The sequence below is a fragment of the Mustela erminea genome, chromosome 18 (assembly GCF_009829155.1).
Source record: "Mustela erminea isolate mMusErm1 chromosome 18, mMusErm1.Pri, whole genome shotgun sequence".
NCBI classification, from domain to species: Eukaryota; Metazoa; Chordata; class Mammalia; order Carnivora; family Mustelidae; genus Mustela; species Mustela erminea.
In genome coordinates, this window is record NC_045631.1 from 41367314 (window position 1) to 41383383 (window position 16070).

General features: G+C 55.9%; 1 protein-coding gene across 2 annotated transcripts; it reads right to left on the reverse strand.

Annotated features, from left to right (window-relative positions):
• Nucleotides 1–218: 218 nt before the first annotated feature.
• On the reverse strand, nucleotides 219–11417 carry LOC116577416 (keratin, type I cytoskeletal 15). 2 transcript variants are annotated; one of them, XM_032320601.1, is made up of 9 exons: nucleotides 10812–11417; nucleotides 9842–9924; nucleotides 9563–9719; nucleotides 8920–9081; nucleotides 8708–8833; nucleotides 8275–8495; nucleotides 7958–7983; nucleotides 7345–7457; nucleotides 219–275 (listed from the first exon to the last, which is right to left on the reverse strand). In XM_032320601.1, the coding sequence occupies exons 1-8, from the start codon at nucleotides 11313–11315 to the stop codon at nucleotides 7363–7365; spliced, it is 1374 nt and encodes a 457-aa protein (XP_032176492.1). In that variant the 5' UTR covers nucleotides 11316–11417; the 3' UTR covers nucleotides 219–275; nucleotides 7345–7362. The 2 variants fall into 2 exon arrangements, with proteins under 2 accessions (XP_032176492.1, XP_032176491.1); XM_032320600.1 differs by lacking the exon at nucleotides 219–275 and having other exon boundaries at nucleotides 7093–7457; nucleotides 10812–11415.
• Between the last annotated feature and the right edge of the window lie 4653 nt (nucleotides 11418–16070).

The following is a 16070-nucleotide window of genomic DNA, read 5'->3' on the forward strand; positions in this document are numbered from 1 at the left end:
CCCAGTTACCTCTGCTCTCCAAGGTGGGTTGTGCCTTTGGGGGTGGCTTTTTTTTTTTTTTAATCCTTAACAAAAGGGATGATTCAGAGGGCACAGTGTTCTGCCTGAGACTACCCTTTTGACAGCTGAATTCCACTTCAGCTCTGCACTTAGGGAGCTCACTCCACGGGCTCTCAGCTCCACCCTGTACTAGAATGGGGACAGAGGGTTTGCTCTTCTGGCCCCTCTACCAGTCCTCCACTCAGCCTGGGAAGCGGGGAGGTGACGAGGGACATCTCTCCTACACCGGGCAGCCCTCAGCCCCCTTCTTTCTATTTCTAAACCCTCAGACTAGGATGTTCTACATCCTTCTTAGCATTTCTCCTACTCCGGTGCTCCCAGCGAATCTGTGGACAAACTTGGCTTGGTCCTGTAGAATTGACCCCCTCGAAGCTGTTTAGGCTGATGGCGGGCAACCGGGGAGCGCCAAGACAATCCGATAAAGTCCCAGTGACAAGGGAACTTAGGGACCATCTAACACAGTGGGGGAAACTGAGGCACAGAATACAGAAGCAAGCAGCCCAGCACATCATAACATAACAGAGAACACACTCAGACCCCTCACCATAAGCAGGCACAGAGCTACATATACTCGCTGTGTCATTCAATCTTTGTAGCAACCTGGTGAGGCAGGTCCTACAAGTCACACCATTTTACACAGGGGGAAACCAAGGCTTAAGAGTAGTCAGGACTAAAACCCAAGTTGGGTTCACACTGACACAAAGACTCCTTTTCTAGGTATATAATTCATATGGTAAATTGTACGAACTATTAGTGTCCAACTCCATGCATGCTTACCTATGTAGGAAGCCTCAAACACGCGTACCCAGCACCCAGAACATTTGCAGCACTCCATAAAGCTCCCTGTACCCTTTCCCAGTCAATTACCTACACCCCCTGCCCCTAACGAGACCACGATTCCCACTTCTGCCCCCCTAGATTAATTCGAAGATCTCGGCTAAGAGCTCTTTTTCTCCCTAGAGAACGTTTGACAATGCCTGGAGACATTTCAGTTGCAACAACAGGGGGATCCTACAGGTATCTAGAGGACAGAGACCAGGGATACTACTAAATATCCTGTCATGCCCAGGACAGCCCCCACAACAAAGAATTCCCCAGCCCAGAAGGTCAATGGTATGGAGTTGAGAAGGGCTGGATCAGACTGCCCCCGGGGTTCAATCATACCCTCATATCAGCTGCCTTCGAGGCGTGGTTGAGCCCGGAAAGGAAGTCTTGGAATGCCTGACAGGGCTCCTTCTAGCCCCCCGGTCACAGGACATCTGTCCAGCTTGTGAGCGCTTGACCAAGAACCACATGGGAGGATATAGTCTCTGCCGAGGAGCCTCAGATGTAGCAAAAACTCAGGGACTGCTTAATCTCCCTGCCAGAGAAGGCTTCAGGCCCGAATAAAAGGGCCTAGAGGTGGCCTCTCAGAGCCCAAGTTAAATGGAAAAGTTTCCAGGGCTAAGAATAGAGAACTCGGGACTCCGGCTCCTACTCCCACTCACCAAGGCGGCCAAACTTACCATGAATGGCCCCTCAGGGGCAGCCTGCTAGCCCACAGCAGCCAGGGGGTCTGCACCAGGCTAAGGACTAGGGTAGGGTGACCCAGGCTAGAAGTGATCTCGAGAATCCCTTTGCTGATTCAGCAAGCCAGGAAACAAGGCTCAGAGTCAGGGCTTTCCTGCCCTTCGTCTTCTGCAGGGAGGGAAGGAGGCCTGTTTCATCCAGCAGCTGTCAGCACCAGGGAGGGGGCCACGGCATGCTTGGGGTCTCACAGGGAAGCCAGGGTTTCAGGCTGACCTCTGACCCTGCCCAGCCCTCCTGCCCCAAACTGACAGCTCAGCGCTCCCTCTCTCTGAAAAGCTGTGTGATTCAGCCCAAAGCAGGAGCTCTCAGGCTCTCCCTCTCTTCTCGCTCTCAGTAGAGGATCAAAACTGACAAAAAGGTGATTAATAAAACCTGCCAGGCCTGGAGTGACGATCCTCCCCCCCAGGGCTGACAGTGGGCTGAGACCAACGCCTCTTAGAGGAACAATGCCCCAGATCCTCCAAAGTCCCAGTAGTACAAACACAGGGGGGTGGCGACATGCCTCCCTTGCAGGGTCAGGGCACGGTCCCTCCCCTCCCCTCCCGTCCCCTCCCTGAGCAGGCACTTACAGTGCATAACACAGGAATGTCTTCCTCTGACCCACGGTGAACCCCAGGGCCCTTCTGGAGGAAGCTGTGCAAGGACCCATCCTGGGGCCCCAGTTTCACCGCTCCTGGCCCTACTCCTGATGGGGCAGGAAAAAAGTCCTGGGGTGGAGACCCCCTTCTTTGCTTTCTGACAAAATCACACCAACGTCGTAAGAGGAGGGGAAGCCACATGTGTGAGCAGCCCCACAAACAAGGCGGGCTTCACACACTGTCACTGGGTCCTCACGACAGTGGGCAAGGGGTGTTCTTGGCCCCATCTTACAGCTGAGGTTCGGGGAGGCTGAGTTACTTGCTCAAGATCACCATGAAGGCAAGGTTCAAAGCTCGTCTCTGGCTCTCTCTACCCCGACTAATGGTGCCTTGGAGCCTTGATGTGAACTCGGTAGATGATCTCTGAATGTTACATTCTGTATTTTTTAAAGATAATAAGATGACATTAGCTAATATTTCTTCAATGCTGTGTTAGACACTCTACCTGTGTAACCTCAAAAGAACCCTATGGCATTGGGCACAACCCCTTTTCACCTGAGGACGCTGAAACCCAGAAAAGTCTAAATTCCTTGGCCAAGATGCAAACCTCTGGCTCCAGGGTCTGCATCCTTCTTCACGCCTGCCTGCTAACCCCCCTTCAGGCCAGCCTCAGCGCCACCCCACCCAAGCAGGAGTGTCCTCTGTCACCCACCGTGCTCCCAGGTTTCCTGACACTGCAGGCCCAGCAGCTAGAGGGTCCTGTTTCCCACAGCAGCTGGGCCTGTGCAGCTGAAGGCCTGACGGAGCAGCCTGACTGCTATCTGTCCTACTGTGAGCTCCAAAGCTTGGGGGCTTACGAGGTACTCAGTGCAGAATGTCAAAGACAGAGTTGTCCCAGACCCAGAATGCCAAGGCCCAAGGCAGTAGGAAGCAAGGAGAAACATGCGGCTTTCCATCTCTACCACTAGCTCCCCGGGGGCTTTATGTTGAATGATTTCTAAGTCTCCCTGTGCAATGCCTTTCTGGGTCTCTGGTTCTCAAGGACTTGTCCAAAGTTGCCAGATTGTTCACCTGCACAGCTGAGGCTTCGATCCTGTCCCCCCAGCTCTGAATTCAGGGACTCTCGATTAGCTCTTGGATCAGGCTCCTCCCTCCCTCCTGTTTCCCTAGACCACATAGGGTCTAGAGCCCAGGATGGCTGACCCACCTCCCAAAATGTTTCGAGGCTCCCCCACGGAGAAAAGGAGCCACTCATGAAAAGCAGACCTTCCCCAGACAGTGAAGCTGGGCCGTCTGGTCAGCCACCCTCACCCTCAGAGACACCTGCTTCCCATAGCAGTACTCAGCAGCCTTCTCCTGCCAAGTGTCAAGGCCCCCAGTCCTCACATACCTATAATCCCCAGCTTTCTAAAATCCTTTACACCACCTGGGGTTCCCAGGAACCCAGGGAGGTCGCCAGAGGCTTTGAATTAGGTGGAACTGAGTTTCAACCCTGTATCTGCCATCGACTGGCTGTGTGACCCTGGGAAAGTTACTCAACCTTTCCGTGGTTTGGTGGCCACAGCTGAAAACCAGACATTAGATGAGTTAGCATTGGAGAAGCACCTGACTTGTGGGAAAACTTGTCAGGCAGAAGGTTGCTAGCCAGGCTCTTCCTTTTACAAAGGAGGAATTTCAAACTCATCCTAGGGTTGTGACCTGTCCTGGGCCTCCGTTCTGGGCCAGTTTGCTGTGCTTCCCTCTCTGGTCCCTTCAGCCAGCAAGGTGCCCACAAGGACCAGACAAGTGACAGTTGGTGGCATTCGTATCTTATTTCCCCAACTCAGCTTTACATTCCCTGAGGAAAAGGTCTTTGAGTAGCCCCTAATACTACTCCTGGCAGAGGGAAGCTATCAAACGCCTAAGAAGCAGGTTCAGGGAGACTTTGCTGGCTTTAGGGGAGAGGAGATGGGGACCCAGACAAGTATCCAGTGGGGTCATCCCCGCTGCAAATCTCATGGAAGAAGCTGCCAACCCCTGATTTCCCCCTAGGCTGTCAGCTGCCTATGCAGGGACAGGTGACCACCAGGCCCACACTCACCCAAATACAGGCCCACACTAGGGAATGTCCAGAGCCATGTCTAAGGCAGGAAAAAACAAAGGAGAAGCAAGGTCATGCATTAATTCAACGAATATTTATGAAGCTCCCACTCCGAGAGCTCAGAAGTGCAAGGAGGAGACACTGCCCCTGCTGTCACCGATCTCACAGGCCAGGTTCCCCTCGGAGGTCCCACGATACAGATGAACTCATAGAGAACCTTGAGTCTGGTCCAGCCAGCCTCCCCAGTTTAAAGCTGAGGACACTGAGACCTGGAGAGGGTCAGGGACCTGGCAAAGTTCCCAGGGAGCTGCGTAGTCATGTCCCTGTGTCTGCTCTGGGAAGACTAGCCTCGCCTGAGACTAGCCTACGTCCCTAATGCCTGGCCCCAAAGCTAGCCTCTCTCTCAGGGGGAAGGGAGGCCTGCTGCCTGCTTCCCAGATTGGTTGAAAACCAAGCCTGACCTCAGCCCAGGGGCAGGCAGAAGGCGGGCCATCTCTGCCCAAAGACTATTTAAAGGGCTCAGCCAGGAACAAGCTATCTTGGGGTGTGAGCGTCTCTCTCCAGGGTCAGGCAGGAAACAGGATACAGCAAGTCCAAGGACCTCTCTCGGACCCCAGGATCCCTGGAGAGCAGGAATGGGCCCTCCAAGGAAACAGAAGCAGCTTCCCCTCTCCAGCCCAGGGTCTGGCCTGAGAGAAAGCCCGCTGGATGAGGGGGGAAACCCCACCTTGCGTCTCTGCAGCTTTGCAGAGGTTATTTTGGCAAACTACGGGCTGAGAAAACCCTTGGTGGGTTGCTTTGAAGATCTGAGACTCCTCAAGAGAGGCCCGGAGGCCAGTGAAGCAGGAGCAGCAGTCAGGCCGTTGGGCCTGGGAGACCCAGGAAGGGGTCTGGCCGTTTTCAGGATGTCAGGGACATGACAGCTTCAGCAGGAGCTTAAGCCCCGTCTGCGAGAGACTGAGAATGATCTTTTTAGCAGTAATGGCTGGATGACATTTGAACAGGCTTCCCAAGAGGTGAAGAAAGGGGCTTCAGATTAACACACCCTCCTAAGAAAGATGTTGCCAGGGCCACCTGAGTGGCTCAGTGGGTTAAAGCCTCTGCCTTTGGCTCAGGTCATGATCCTGGGGTCTTGGGATCCAGCCCCACATTGGGGGGGGGGGGCCTCTGCTCAGCGGGGGGCCTGCTTCCCCCCTCTCTCTCTACCCTCCTCTCCACTTACTTGTGATCTCTGTCAAATAAATAAAATCTTTAAAGGAAGGAAGGAAGGAGGAAGGAAAGAAAGAAAGAAGGAAAAGAAAGAAAGATGTTGCCAGTTTCCATGACCTGCACGACATCCAGGAAAAAGCAAAGGTTTGAACGCAGAGAGACCAGTCCCAGGCCTAGCCTCACGGATTCCTGGCTCATGCCTTCAATACCACACTTTTACAAAACCTCTGGGGGAGCAAATCAGATGCTATCCATTGAATGCTCTGCCCAGAGCCCTGCATAGGGTAGATGTTTAATAAGTTCTGTTTCGTTCCTCCAGCCCCAGAGAAGTCTGGCCTCAGAGTGTGTACTCAGGAGATGTATTCTAGATTAAATCTTCCCCAGAAAAAAAAACAGGTGCCCTGCCCTCTCCAAACAGGATTGCTGGACAAGGAGTTTCACCCAGCAAGACTCATGGAGGCCCTCTCAGAAGGCCTGAATCTCCCCCCAAAAATGATCTGATTCTCAGGAGAAGAGAGGAACCTCCAACCTCCTCTTCCCAGCAGGACTAAGAAACCGGTTTTCCCTCTCCCCTCAGTCCTCACCAGAGCCCAGCCCAGCCACAGCACCGAGAATTCTCGGCTTCCTCATTCCTTGCCCTCTGTCTGGGGTTATGAATCCCTGAGGAACCAGTGTCAGACCTGAGGCAGCAAATTAAGTGTGTGTGAATGTGGCTGCTCCAGTGAGCCCAAGGTCAGAGATGCTGGGTATGGGGGATCAGGAGCAGGGTTTGGACTGAGGAGGACAATAGGGGTTGATGTTTCTTTGGACTTAAGCTTGGAAAAATCTTGGAGGGCTTCCTGGAGTTGGTGTCTTTCCCTCTGATTTCCCCTTAATTGCTTTATGGGAAGGAGATTGTGACTTCAGAGGGTGAGAGGGTGGATAAGGTCCCTCTTTGCAGAAGGCAGAGATGTTGGGTGGCTCAGTCACTCTGGAGGTCAGGTGTGCCTGGAGGGGAAAAAAAGGGAGGTTCTAGGAACACATGTGGGAGGGCCAGAAATAAGGAGGAAGGTCCTGGCAATGACCTGTGAAGGGCCAAGGCCTGGGCTCCCAGAACAAGCGGTGGACTTTGAGTCATGCAGATATGGGGCCAGTCCCAGCCCTGTTGTTCACTATAATCCATGAGGTCCCTGGCAAAGTCATTCACCTCTCTGACTTCCTCATCTCTCAGATGGGAATCATAAATCCTGACCACCCACAATCACATTAAACAAGACCCATGGGTGGGGTTGCCTAGCACAGTGCCAACCCACACAAGGGTGAACCAATACAATCTATACAGTCAATTGTTTGGTAAATAATTGTTCAAAGCGACAAGTACAGTGTTGGGTGCACCAAGATGTTCTGAGGACAACCCCAACTCCTGCTTCCATGATCACTGGTTGGAATAAGCCAGAACAGCAAGTCACCTGTGCAGCCTGAGTTGGTCCTAGGTGCCCTAGGCACCCCAAAGAGTGAATTAGGACCATACAGGGAAAAAGCCAAAGTAAAAAGAGATGTCAGCCTGTGAGTCCTAGACCCACAAGGCCCCCAACAAGAAAAACTGGACATACTACCAAAGATATTTGCAAAAGGAAAGGCAATTCTTTATTGCATGGACACATGGCACAAACAACCTTGATACACAATCCAGCGGCTTCCTGCCCGTCGCTGCTCAAAAGCAGATGGGGAGAGCTGGAGGGGAGTGGGAGGGGGAGCACTCAACAAAGAGAGCTTCACCCTTTGAAAGCAGGGACTAGGGTTTGCTCTTCTGGCCCCTCTAGCCAGTCCTCCACTCAGCCTGGGAAGCGGGGAGGTGACGAGGGACATCTCTGCTACACCGGGCACTCAGACCTCTCTCTTGTGAGAAGAAACCACCTTCCCGTCCACTGTCTCCTCGACATTGATGCGAACTTTGCCGCCGCCACTGCCTCCCAGGGATGCTGTAGGAAGAAGGAGCAAGCTTCAGAGTGGGGGACCCTCACTTTTCTCCCTCCCAAGGCAGCCAGGACCTTGGCTAAGCTCAGGGAGAACTGGACAGCACCCCGGAGAATGGCCACTGGCCAATCCTTCCAGAGTGGCCAGGAGGTCTGGTGTTGAGTCACTCATCATAGAGGCAGCTGGTAGCAAGTTATGCCCCGCAGTGAGCAAGAAAGCCAGGGATTTAACTGCAAGTGAACAGGAAGTGACTGGGGGCCTCTTAGCATTAAATGCAAGACATTTTTCCTTTGACAAAGCCTGCTCAAGCTGAAAGGTTCTCAAGAAATCTTTAACCCCCACTCTGCTGGGGCTGATAGAGGGTCCCTGTGGAAGAGATGTAGATGGGCGTGTCCCTGCCCAACTGGCATGTTTGGTGTCTTTCTCCTTCCAGCCCATTCCAGAGGGAACGGTGGCTTCAACAGCCCCCTTGCCACCCCACTCAGGAAGCGTGAAGCCTTCTTACCTTCTCTGGCGCCAATGCCAGCCATCCTGAAAGAGAGGGGAAGCTGATGTAAGAGAAGGGTGTGAGCCCGGGTCTCCGGAAGGGAGTCCCCGGTGGCTGGCCAAGCAATCCTCTCCAGCGGCCCCCACCACCAGCCGCACATGTGACTTCTCTAGAGGCTGGGACATCCTGAAAGCCTGTCCACACCTGCCACCCTCAAGCAGATAGATTCCGAATCACACTAACACCCCATCCGCTTCCTTTTCGCTGTCCCACTGCTGTCCGGGGAAGACCAGCCGGCCCCTCCCTCATCCCTCCCCCTGCACCCTCGCCCCCACCTGGCGTCCTGGCCCTCCAGCAGGCTGCGGTAGGTGGCGATCTCCTGCTCCAGCCGCGACTTGATGTCCAGCAGCGTCTTGTACTCCTGGTTCTGGCACTCCATCTCATTGCGGAGCTCGCTCAGCTGGGCCTCCAGGCTGCTGATGAGCCCCTGGATCTGCTGTAGTTGTGTGGCGTAGCGGCACTCCGTCTCGGCCAGTGAGCCCTCCAGCCCAGCTTTCTGGGGGTAGGCAGCAGATCGACAGACACCTTATCAGGCCAGGAAAGAAGCTGCCGCAGCATGTGAACCAGCATTGAATGGAGGACAGGGGAGCCCCTCAGCCGGGGCTTAGGAACCCAAGACTTAACCAGCCCTGGATGATGGGAAAGGCCAGGTGGCACTGGGGCAGGCTGGGGCAGGCTGCAGGTGAGCTGGGGGGCAGGTGGCCCTACCATGCTGAGCTGGGACTGCAGCTCAATCTCCAGCCCCTGCATCGTGCGCCTCAGGTCTGTGATCTCCGTCTTGCTGGTCTGGATCATCTCTGTGTTGGAGGCCACCTCCTTGTTCAGCTCCTCTGTCTGTGGGTCACACACAAGACCAGTGAAGCCCACAGGCATCCTAGGAGACCTGGGGAGCTGGGGCAGGGCTGCGAGGTCAGGCCCACCTTGCTGAAGAACCAGGCCTCGGCATCCCGTCGGTTCTTCTCCGCCATGGCCTCATACTGCTCCCTCATCTCGGCCAGCACGCGGGTCAAGTCCACGCCTGGTGCCGCGTCCATCTCCACGTTGACCTGGCCGGCCAGCTGGCTGCCGTACTCCTTCATTTCCTGCAGGGTGGACAGGGCCCATTTAGGGACAACGGGCTGACGGGAGAGCTGGAAGCCTAGACTCCCACAGGCCCATCCTGGCTTTGTCCCTAAGTCACTGCACACCCTTCGCATTCCTGTGTACCCACCCCAGCCTCTGTTTCCTGCTGAAGGTGAAGAGGTTCAATCACGTGGGCCCCTTGGCTCTGAGGGCCTCTCTTCCTTGCCAGATGCTACAGGAGGACCTCAAGACAGTGCAACCCCCCGTCTGAGCTCACAACACAAATCAAGACAGCAGGTCACACTGGCCCCCTGGCCCAGCTATGGATCTGAGAAGGAAAGGGGTCCTGGGTCCCCAAAGGATAATACCCCTTGTTCTCCATGGGGATCCCTGTTTTGGTGGAGGGGAGCATATCTGAACCACTAAGCCCTTCTGCTAACTAGAAGGAGGTACCGGGGCCCCACTCTGCCTCCCACCGCCAGCAGCCCTGCCAACCCTCACCTCCTCATGGTTCTTCTTCAGGTAGGCCAGCTCCTCGTTCAGGCCCTCGATCTGCATCTCCAGGTCGGTCTTGGCCAAGGTCAGCTCATCCAGCACCCGGCGCAGACCGTTGATGTCGGCCTCCACGCTCTGGCGCAGGGCCAGCTCGTTCTCGTACCTGGGAAGAGAGAGGGAGCCCAGAGGAAGGAAGGGGCTGTTGGAGCTGCAGGAAGGAAAGAAGGCCGAGAAAGGGGGCGGGGAGGCGGGGTATCCAGGAGGGGAAAGGAGGCAGGAGCGCACTTGAGCCTAAAGTCGTCCGCCGCCAGCCGGGCATTGTCGATCTCCAGGATGACCCGGTTGTTGTCAATGGTGGCCGCCAGGATCTGCAGGAGACAGGGAGTCGGCCCCTGGAGCAGTGTTCTGTCTTGCCTGGTGTCTCCCCACCCTGTGCCCCAGGTCAGACCCCTGGCCGACAGTCTCCCCACTGACACCAGACCCAGAAGCCTGTAGGCTCCCCAAGACAGAGTTCAGATGCCCCTCAAGTACCCACATGAGGTCTTCCTGCACGCCACCCTTCCTTGGCCGTGAAAGACCAAGGAATCCAGAGTGCCCAGACTCCCCCGTGGGAACTGCCTGGCCAGGAGGGGTTGTGGTGGGGTTCAGGGGGCTCTAACAATAGCCCTCTCAGGGATAGTCCACCAGCCTGCCCCAGTCACTGGACTCCAGCACACCTGGACACAGCCATGGACCCACAGAACATCCCCACAGCCAGGAGAACCCCAGAGGGCAGGTCAGAAAGGCATGCTGCAGCTGAGGAAACTGGTCCAAGTGGGCTGGAAGGGTGAGTAAGTGACTGGCAGAGCACATCATGAGTTCGAGGTATTCTAAGCCCGAATACTGCTTTGGGCACCAAAGATATCCTCAAAGGGTGAGGCAGGTGGTCCTGACCTTCAGGGCTCCTGAGGCAACACTTAACCATTCTTGCAAAAGAAGCAAAGAGGGACTGGATACGGAGCCCTGCTGTCGTGTGTCACTGCCCCCACCTCGGACCCCCTGGTCCTGACCCGTCTTGGGATCTTCCCACACCACCAGATGGAGCGGATGTGTGCCAGCATCCCACCGGGAAAGCGCTCCCTGCTCTCCAAGCTATACACCGACACTCACTGCCCGGGCAGGAAAGCGTTTCCTTGAGGCAACTGGAGCGCTGATGTTACAGACCTGGGCATGCACCAGCCATCTGCTCCCGTCTCCCTGACACCTGAGGACTCACCTTGTCACGGAGCTCCTCAATGGTCTTGAAGTAGGGGCTGTAGTCCCGCTCCGGGCTGCTGGGGCTCTGCTTCTGGTACCAGTCCCGGATCTTGACCTCCAGCTCTGTGTTGGCCTCCTCCAGGGCCCGCACCTTCTCCAGGTAGGAGGCCAGGCGGTCGTTGAGGTTCTGCATAGTGATCTTCTCGTTGCCAGAAAGGAGGCCTCCATCACCACCACCGTAGTCACCAAAGCCACCGCCAAAACCCCCACCAAAGCCACCTCCAAGGCCACCCCCAAAACCACTACAAGCCCCTCCACCGAAGCCGCAGCTCATGCCGCCCCCATAGCCCCCTCCTGACCCCGAGGAGACGAACCTAGCAGAAGAAGCCGAAATAGTGCGGCTTCCACCGCCCCCACAGAGACTCCCCCCACCAAAGCCGCCTCCCCCAACCCGGAGGGTGCCCCCCCGGGTAGAGCCACCCCCAAAGGTGGAGGAAGAGGTCTGCAGAAATGTGGTGCTCATGGCTGGGTGGCTGGGGAGTTCTCAGCAAGCACAGAGGCGCTGGAGAGGAGGAGGCTGGGCTGAGAGCGGAGCGCTGCCCTGTCACCCCCAGCCTGGGGCTCCTTATATACCCCTCCGAGGGGGTTGTGGGACCGCGTCTCCTCCCCCAAAGGGAGGCCAACTCCCTTGTTCAAACGGGACTGCCTGCACACCTCTTCAAGGCTGAAGTGGAGTCTCTCTTTCTTTTTTTTTCAATGCAACAAAAGAGATGATTCAGAATGAATGGTGTTTTGCCCCCAGGGCCATGGTTTTAACACTTGCGAGTAGTGGGGAGAGTAGCGGGGAGCAAAGCCGTGTCACCCTACAGCTCCCAGGGGTGGAGCAGCTCAGGCCCCATCTGTCCTCACCAGACTTCTCTGCTGCCCACCAGGCCAGGACCCTCCCCGCAAGGCGGCTAGCTCCCCTCTCTCAGTTTGGGGAGAGTGCTCTGTGTTGTCCCACTCTCAGACCCCAGGGAAAGCAGTGGCCTGGGGGTGGGGGGATGAGTGGGGGGAAGCTTTGCAGGGCTTCTGGGGACAGGCTGGGTGGGAGGTCATGGGTCAATTTCCAACTAAGGTGATCAGAGAGGCCTACACATGTCACTTCCCGGACAGGTCAGGACTCTCCTCCGCCAAGCCTCTTCCCCTTCCCCCCCACCCCCAGCCCCCAGCCCCCGTTGGCCTGGCACTCTCACAAAGGCCAGGAGGCTCAGGGCTGACAAGGCGCTGATTGATAATCCCGCCACCTGCCAACCCGCACATGTCCCTGAACCTTTGCTTGCTCCCGGGACGCGTCGGGGCAAACCTCTGCAGATAAGACTGGAGCACAGTCCAGAAAACCCCTGCCTTCTCCAGAGGGAGGCATGTTCCTGCAGAGCAGGGCCACATGAACTCCTTTTGTCCCATCAAGCGCTTTGGGGCTGGGGAGGGACCTGACTCCGAGGGCTCTATGTGCCTGAGTGTTGGGAGGGAGGATTCGGGGACGCCTGGCAGGTAGATTGGAAGACACCTCTTCTCAGAGAAGGACGCTGAGGCCAGAGAGGGAAGCTGAATGACCAGGGGCCTGTTTCAGGGATACATAATATACAAATCCTGGCCGGCCGGCACCGGCTCCAGGGCGCCAGGGGAGCGGGGGTGCTAGGGAGGGAAGCAAAGCTGATCTGAAGAATCAGAAGGATACTTGGTCCAGCCAGAGCTGACGTGCAGTGATGTACGTGGAGGTCTGGAGTCCCTCCGGCTCCGGTTCAAATCCTGGCTCCATCAGTTACTACCTGTGAAACCCGTGGCTTGTTCCGGTGGCGAGAGGCACTCTCAGCTTCCACCAGAGGCCTGAGAGCCCCCAGCCCGCCTCCTCCTGCCTCCCTATCTTCTAAAGAAGCAGACAGTGGGGCTCAGGACCTGGGGTTCCCCTGCGAGCTGGGGTGGTACAAGAAGGAGCTCGGGCCGAGGTGAGTGGGGGGGGATGAGCCGGCCTCTGAGCGCTGAGCGCAGACAGGGCGGTATTGTCTCGTGGGTGGGTGGGTATTGTCTTTTCCTCCGAAAGAAAAATAATCAAACTCAGATCAGCCTCAGCTCATTAAAGCCTCTGCAGACATCACGGCCCCAGCAATTAACAAGGGAACGATTACACGCCATCGCCCCAGGCTACACAAGGGATGGGCCCCAGCCAGCCCCTCTTCTGCACCCTGACTCCCCTCTAGCACCCCTTGAGAGATGGCTCTCACACGCTATCTGGCGTGGCAGCTGCCCCAGTCACAGATCCCTGTTTTCAATGCAAACAGCTCCTGTGAGCTCAAGGTCTTGGGCTCATTAGCCCCAGGTGGGGAGGCTGGGCAAGGGTGGGGACCCAGCTCTGTTTGGCTCCAGCCCAGGCTACAGCCCAGGGCCCTGCCCCAGGCAGCACGCCCAGGACGCTGTGCCAGTTTCTGTCCTTGGCCCACTGCAGACGTGCCGTCCCCGGGGCCTTCTCTCCTGGGGATGGCATGTGCAGCCCAGTGGAAAAGCCTGGGCTGGACTCCACCTCTGGGTGTGATTACCTCTCTGAGCCAGGTTCCCAACTTAATGTTGGGCCATCTTTCCACATATATGAGGAACTCAGGATAGTCCGAACGACAGAAGGAGTTAACTGTTTAACAGATTTAGAGTTTTGGTTTTACAAAATGGAAACCGTCCTGAGCACGCACGGCGATGCTGGTGGCACCATACGTGAACGGACTTCAGGCCACAGAACTGCCCGCTTAACCATGGCTGAGATGGTCAATTACAGTGTGTGTATTACCGGAATACACAAAAAGACAATGGAGCCATTAACACTCAGTTTTACTGGGGAGTGCCACTGAGCATCCAGTGACACACAGCAGCGGCTCAGTCCTCGACATCCAGCCTCACTCCCCACTCCCCGGGGCCTGGATAATTCCTCCTCTATTAGGTATGTGGTTTACTTAGTAATCCAGCTGCTGCTCTCAGCCTCAGTCTACCAATCTGGAAAATGGGAATAACCCCTGCCCTGTCTGCCCCGAAGGGGTAGAGCGATGCCTGTGACTGACAGGAAACGCTCCGCAAACTGAAGCGGTCACAAGGACCAGCAAGGAGGGAAAGACCTGCCCCCTGAAGCCTCTCCCCTCCTCTCTCCTTCCCTCCCTCTCCCTCTTCTCCATCCCAGCCTCTCTGTCAACAGGGCACCCCTGGTTTCAGCTCCGTAACTGAGACAGACAAGTGTCCCAGCCCTTGCCTCCCCCCACCTCCCTCCCTGCCCCCCCCACACACACACACAAAGGAAGGCTTCATTCCTGACACCCAGACCTGCTACCCGGTCACCTGTCCCACCTGTGTGGGGCCCAGAGCCCGCCCCACAGCCACATTCCAGGGGCCTCTGGGGTATAGGGAAGGGTTTCAGCTGTGACAACAGAGACTTTCATGAACAGGGGACAAGTATCTCTGGGCAGTCCCAGCCTGGGGGTGAGCCAGACCTCTAACATTAAGCAGGGGCGGGGTGTGGGTGTGGGTGCCGGAGGCCACAGCAGAATAGCTAGGGAGGAGCCGAAGGAGCTCCTGGCCCAAGGAGGGAAGGAAGAGCTGGGCTCTGGGGTCCCCAGTTCTGTGACCAGAAGCGAGTTAAGGAACGTCTCTAAGACCCATAGGAAACTGGCAACAAGAGTGCCTCCTTCAGGGTCCTCAGCACAGGGTACAACTGGATCTCAGCCTCCTTGGTAGAGTGCTGGGCACTCCCGGCGGCCACGTGTGCCCCTCCAAGAGACCTTCCGGGGGCACAGGGTGCAGTGTTCCCCCCCAGCCTCCTCCAGCACAGGATCAGACAGATCCATGGGGCCTAACAGACCCACTCAGCCTGAACCTCTCAGCCAAGGGGAAGTGGAACTACTTATTCACCTTTAATTGGCCTCAGTTCTTGGCAGCTGAACTGTAAACCACAGAGGCAAGACCATACCCACACAAGGGCAGAGTTAGACCGAGAAGCTGGGACTTAGGTTCCTTTGCTGGCCTGGGACCAACTTCAGGCAAGCCAGGTTGGGGGTCTGTACGGGAGGTCTGGGTCACAGCTGGGTCCCGTTCCGGGCTCTGGGCCCAGGTATGAGCTGGTGGTGGGCGTAAGGGGCTTCTGTGGGGCTGCCCAGGGATGGATGAATGTGTTAGTGCATGCACACACACACACACACACACACACACACACACACACACACCAACAGGTATACCCTCTTTGGCTTTCTAAGTGGGAAGCCTGCCCCCATCACTCAGGCTCTGACCCACAAAACCCCAGGGTCTCCTTCGGTTAGGTGGAGGAATGGAGCGATAGGACCTGGCCCAGGGGACTGCAGTCCCAGACCCTCACATGGAGCAAAACTGACAGGTACTAAGGACCTGGCATAAGGTGCATCAATCCCAGGAGACTGGGGTATAGGGTGGCACCATCAGGAAACTTTGTTTCTGGTCCTGGCTCTGCCATTAAGTCACTGTGTGACCTCTGACAAGTTACTTACCCTCTCTGAACCTGTTTCTTGCTCTATAAGATGTTACTCATCTGAACTGCCTTTTAGGGTTGTTTGATCAAATGGTTATATACTAGGTGCTCAATTAAGCATTACTTTCAGACACACAAATATATACCAACCCATGAGGAAGTGAAGTGGAGAGAAAACTGAATCTGAAGAGAAAAAAAAAAACCCAGTTTCAAATCCCACCTTTGCCATGTTAGAAGAGTCACATATATAACAAAACACTTAATCACTGACCCTTAGTTTACCCATCCATAAAAAGGGACCGATGTGGGGTACCTGGGTGGCTCAGCCTGTTGAGCTTCTGATTCTTGGTTTCGCCTCAGGTCATGATCTCCTGGGTCCTGGGACCTGGCCCTGCGCTGGGCTCCGTGCTCAGCAGGGAGTCTGCCTAGAGATTGGATTCTCTCCCTCTGCCACCCCCACCCCAGTCATGCACACTACACTTGTTCTCGCGCTCTCCCTCTTTCTCAAATAAATAAATCTTTCAAAAATGGGCGGGGGCCGGGGGAGCAATGCTTGTTTCACAAGCCTGTTTTAAAGAACAGGTTAGATAGACAAAGAGTTCCGCAAACAGGAATTACCCTACAGTAGCTGCTGGTGAGCACCCTCCCACCGTCCCCTGGGACAGGCAGGGTGCACTCTGATCTAAATAAAACCAAAACAGGCTCAAGAAGTTCTGGCCCATCTCTAACGGCCAAAAAAAAAAACCAAACCCAACAACCATC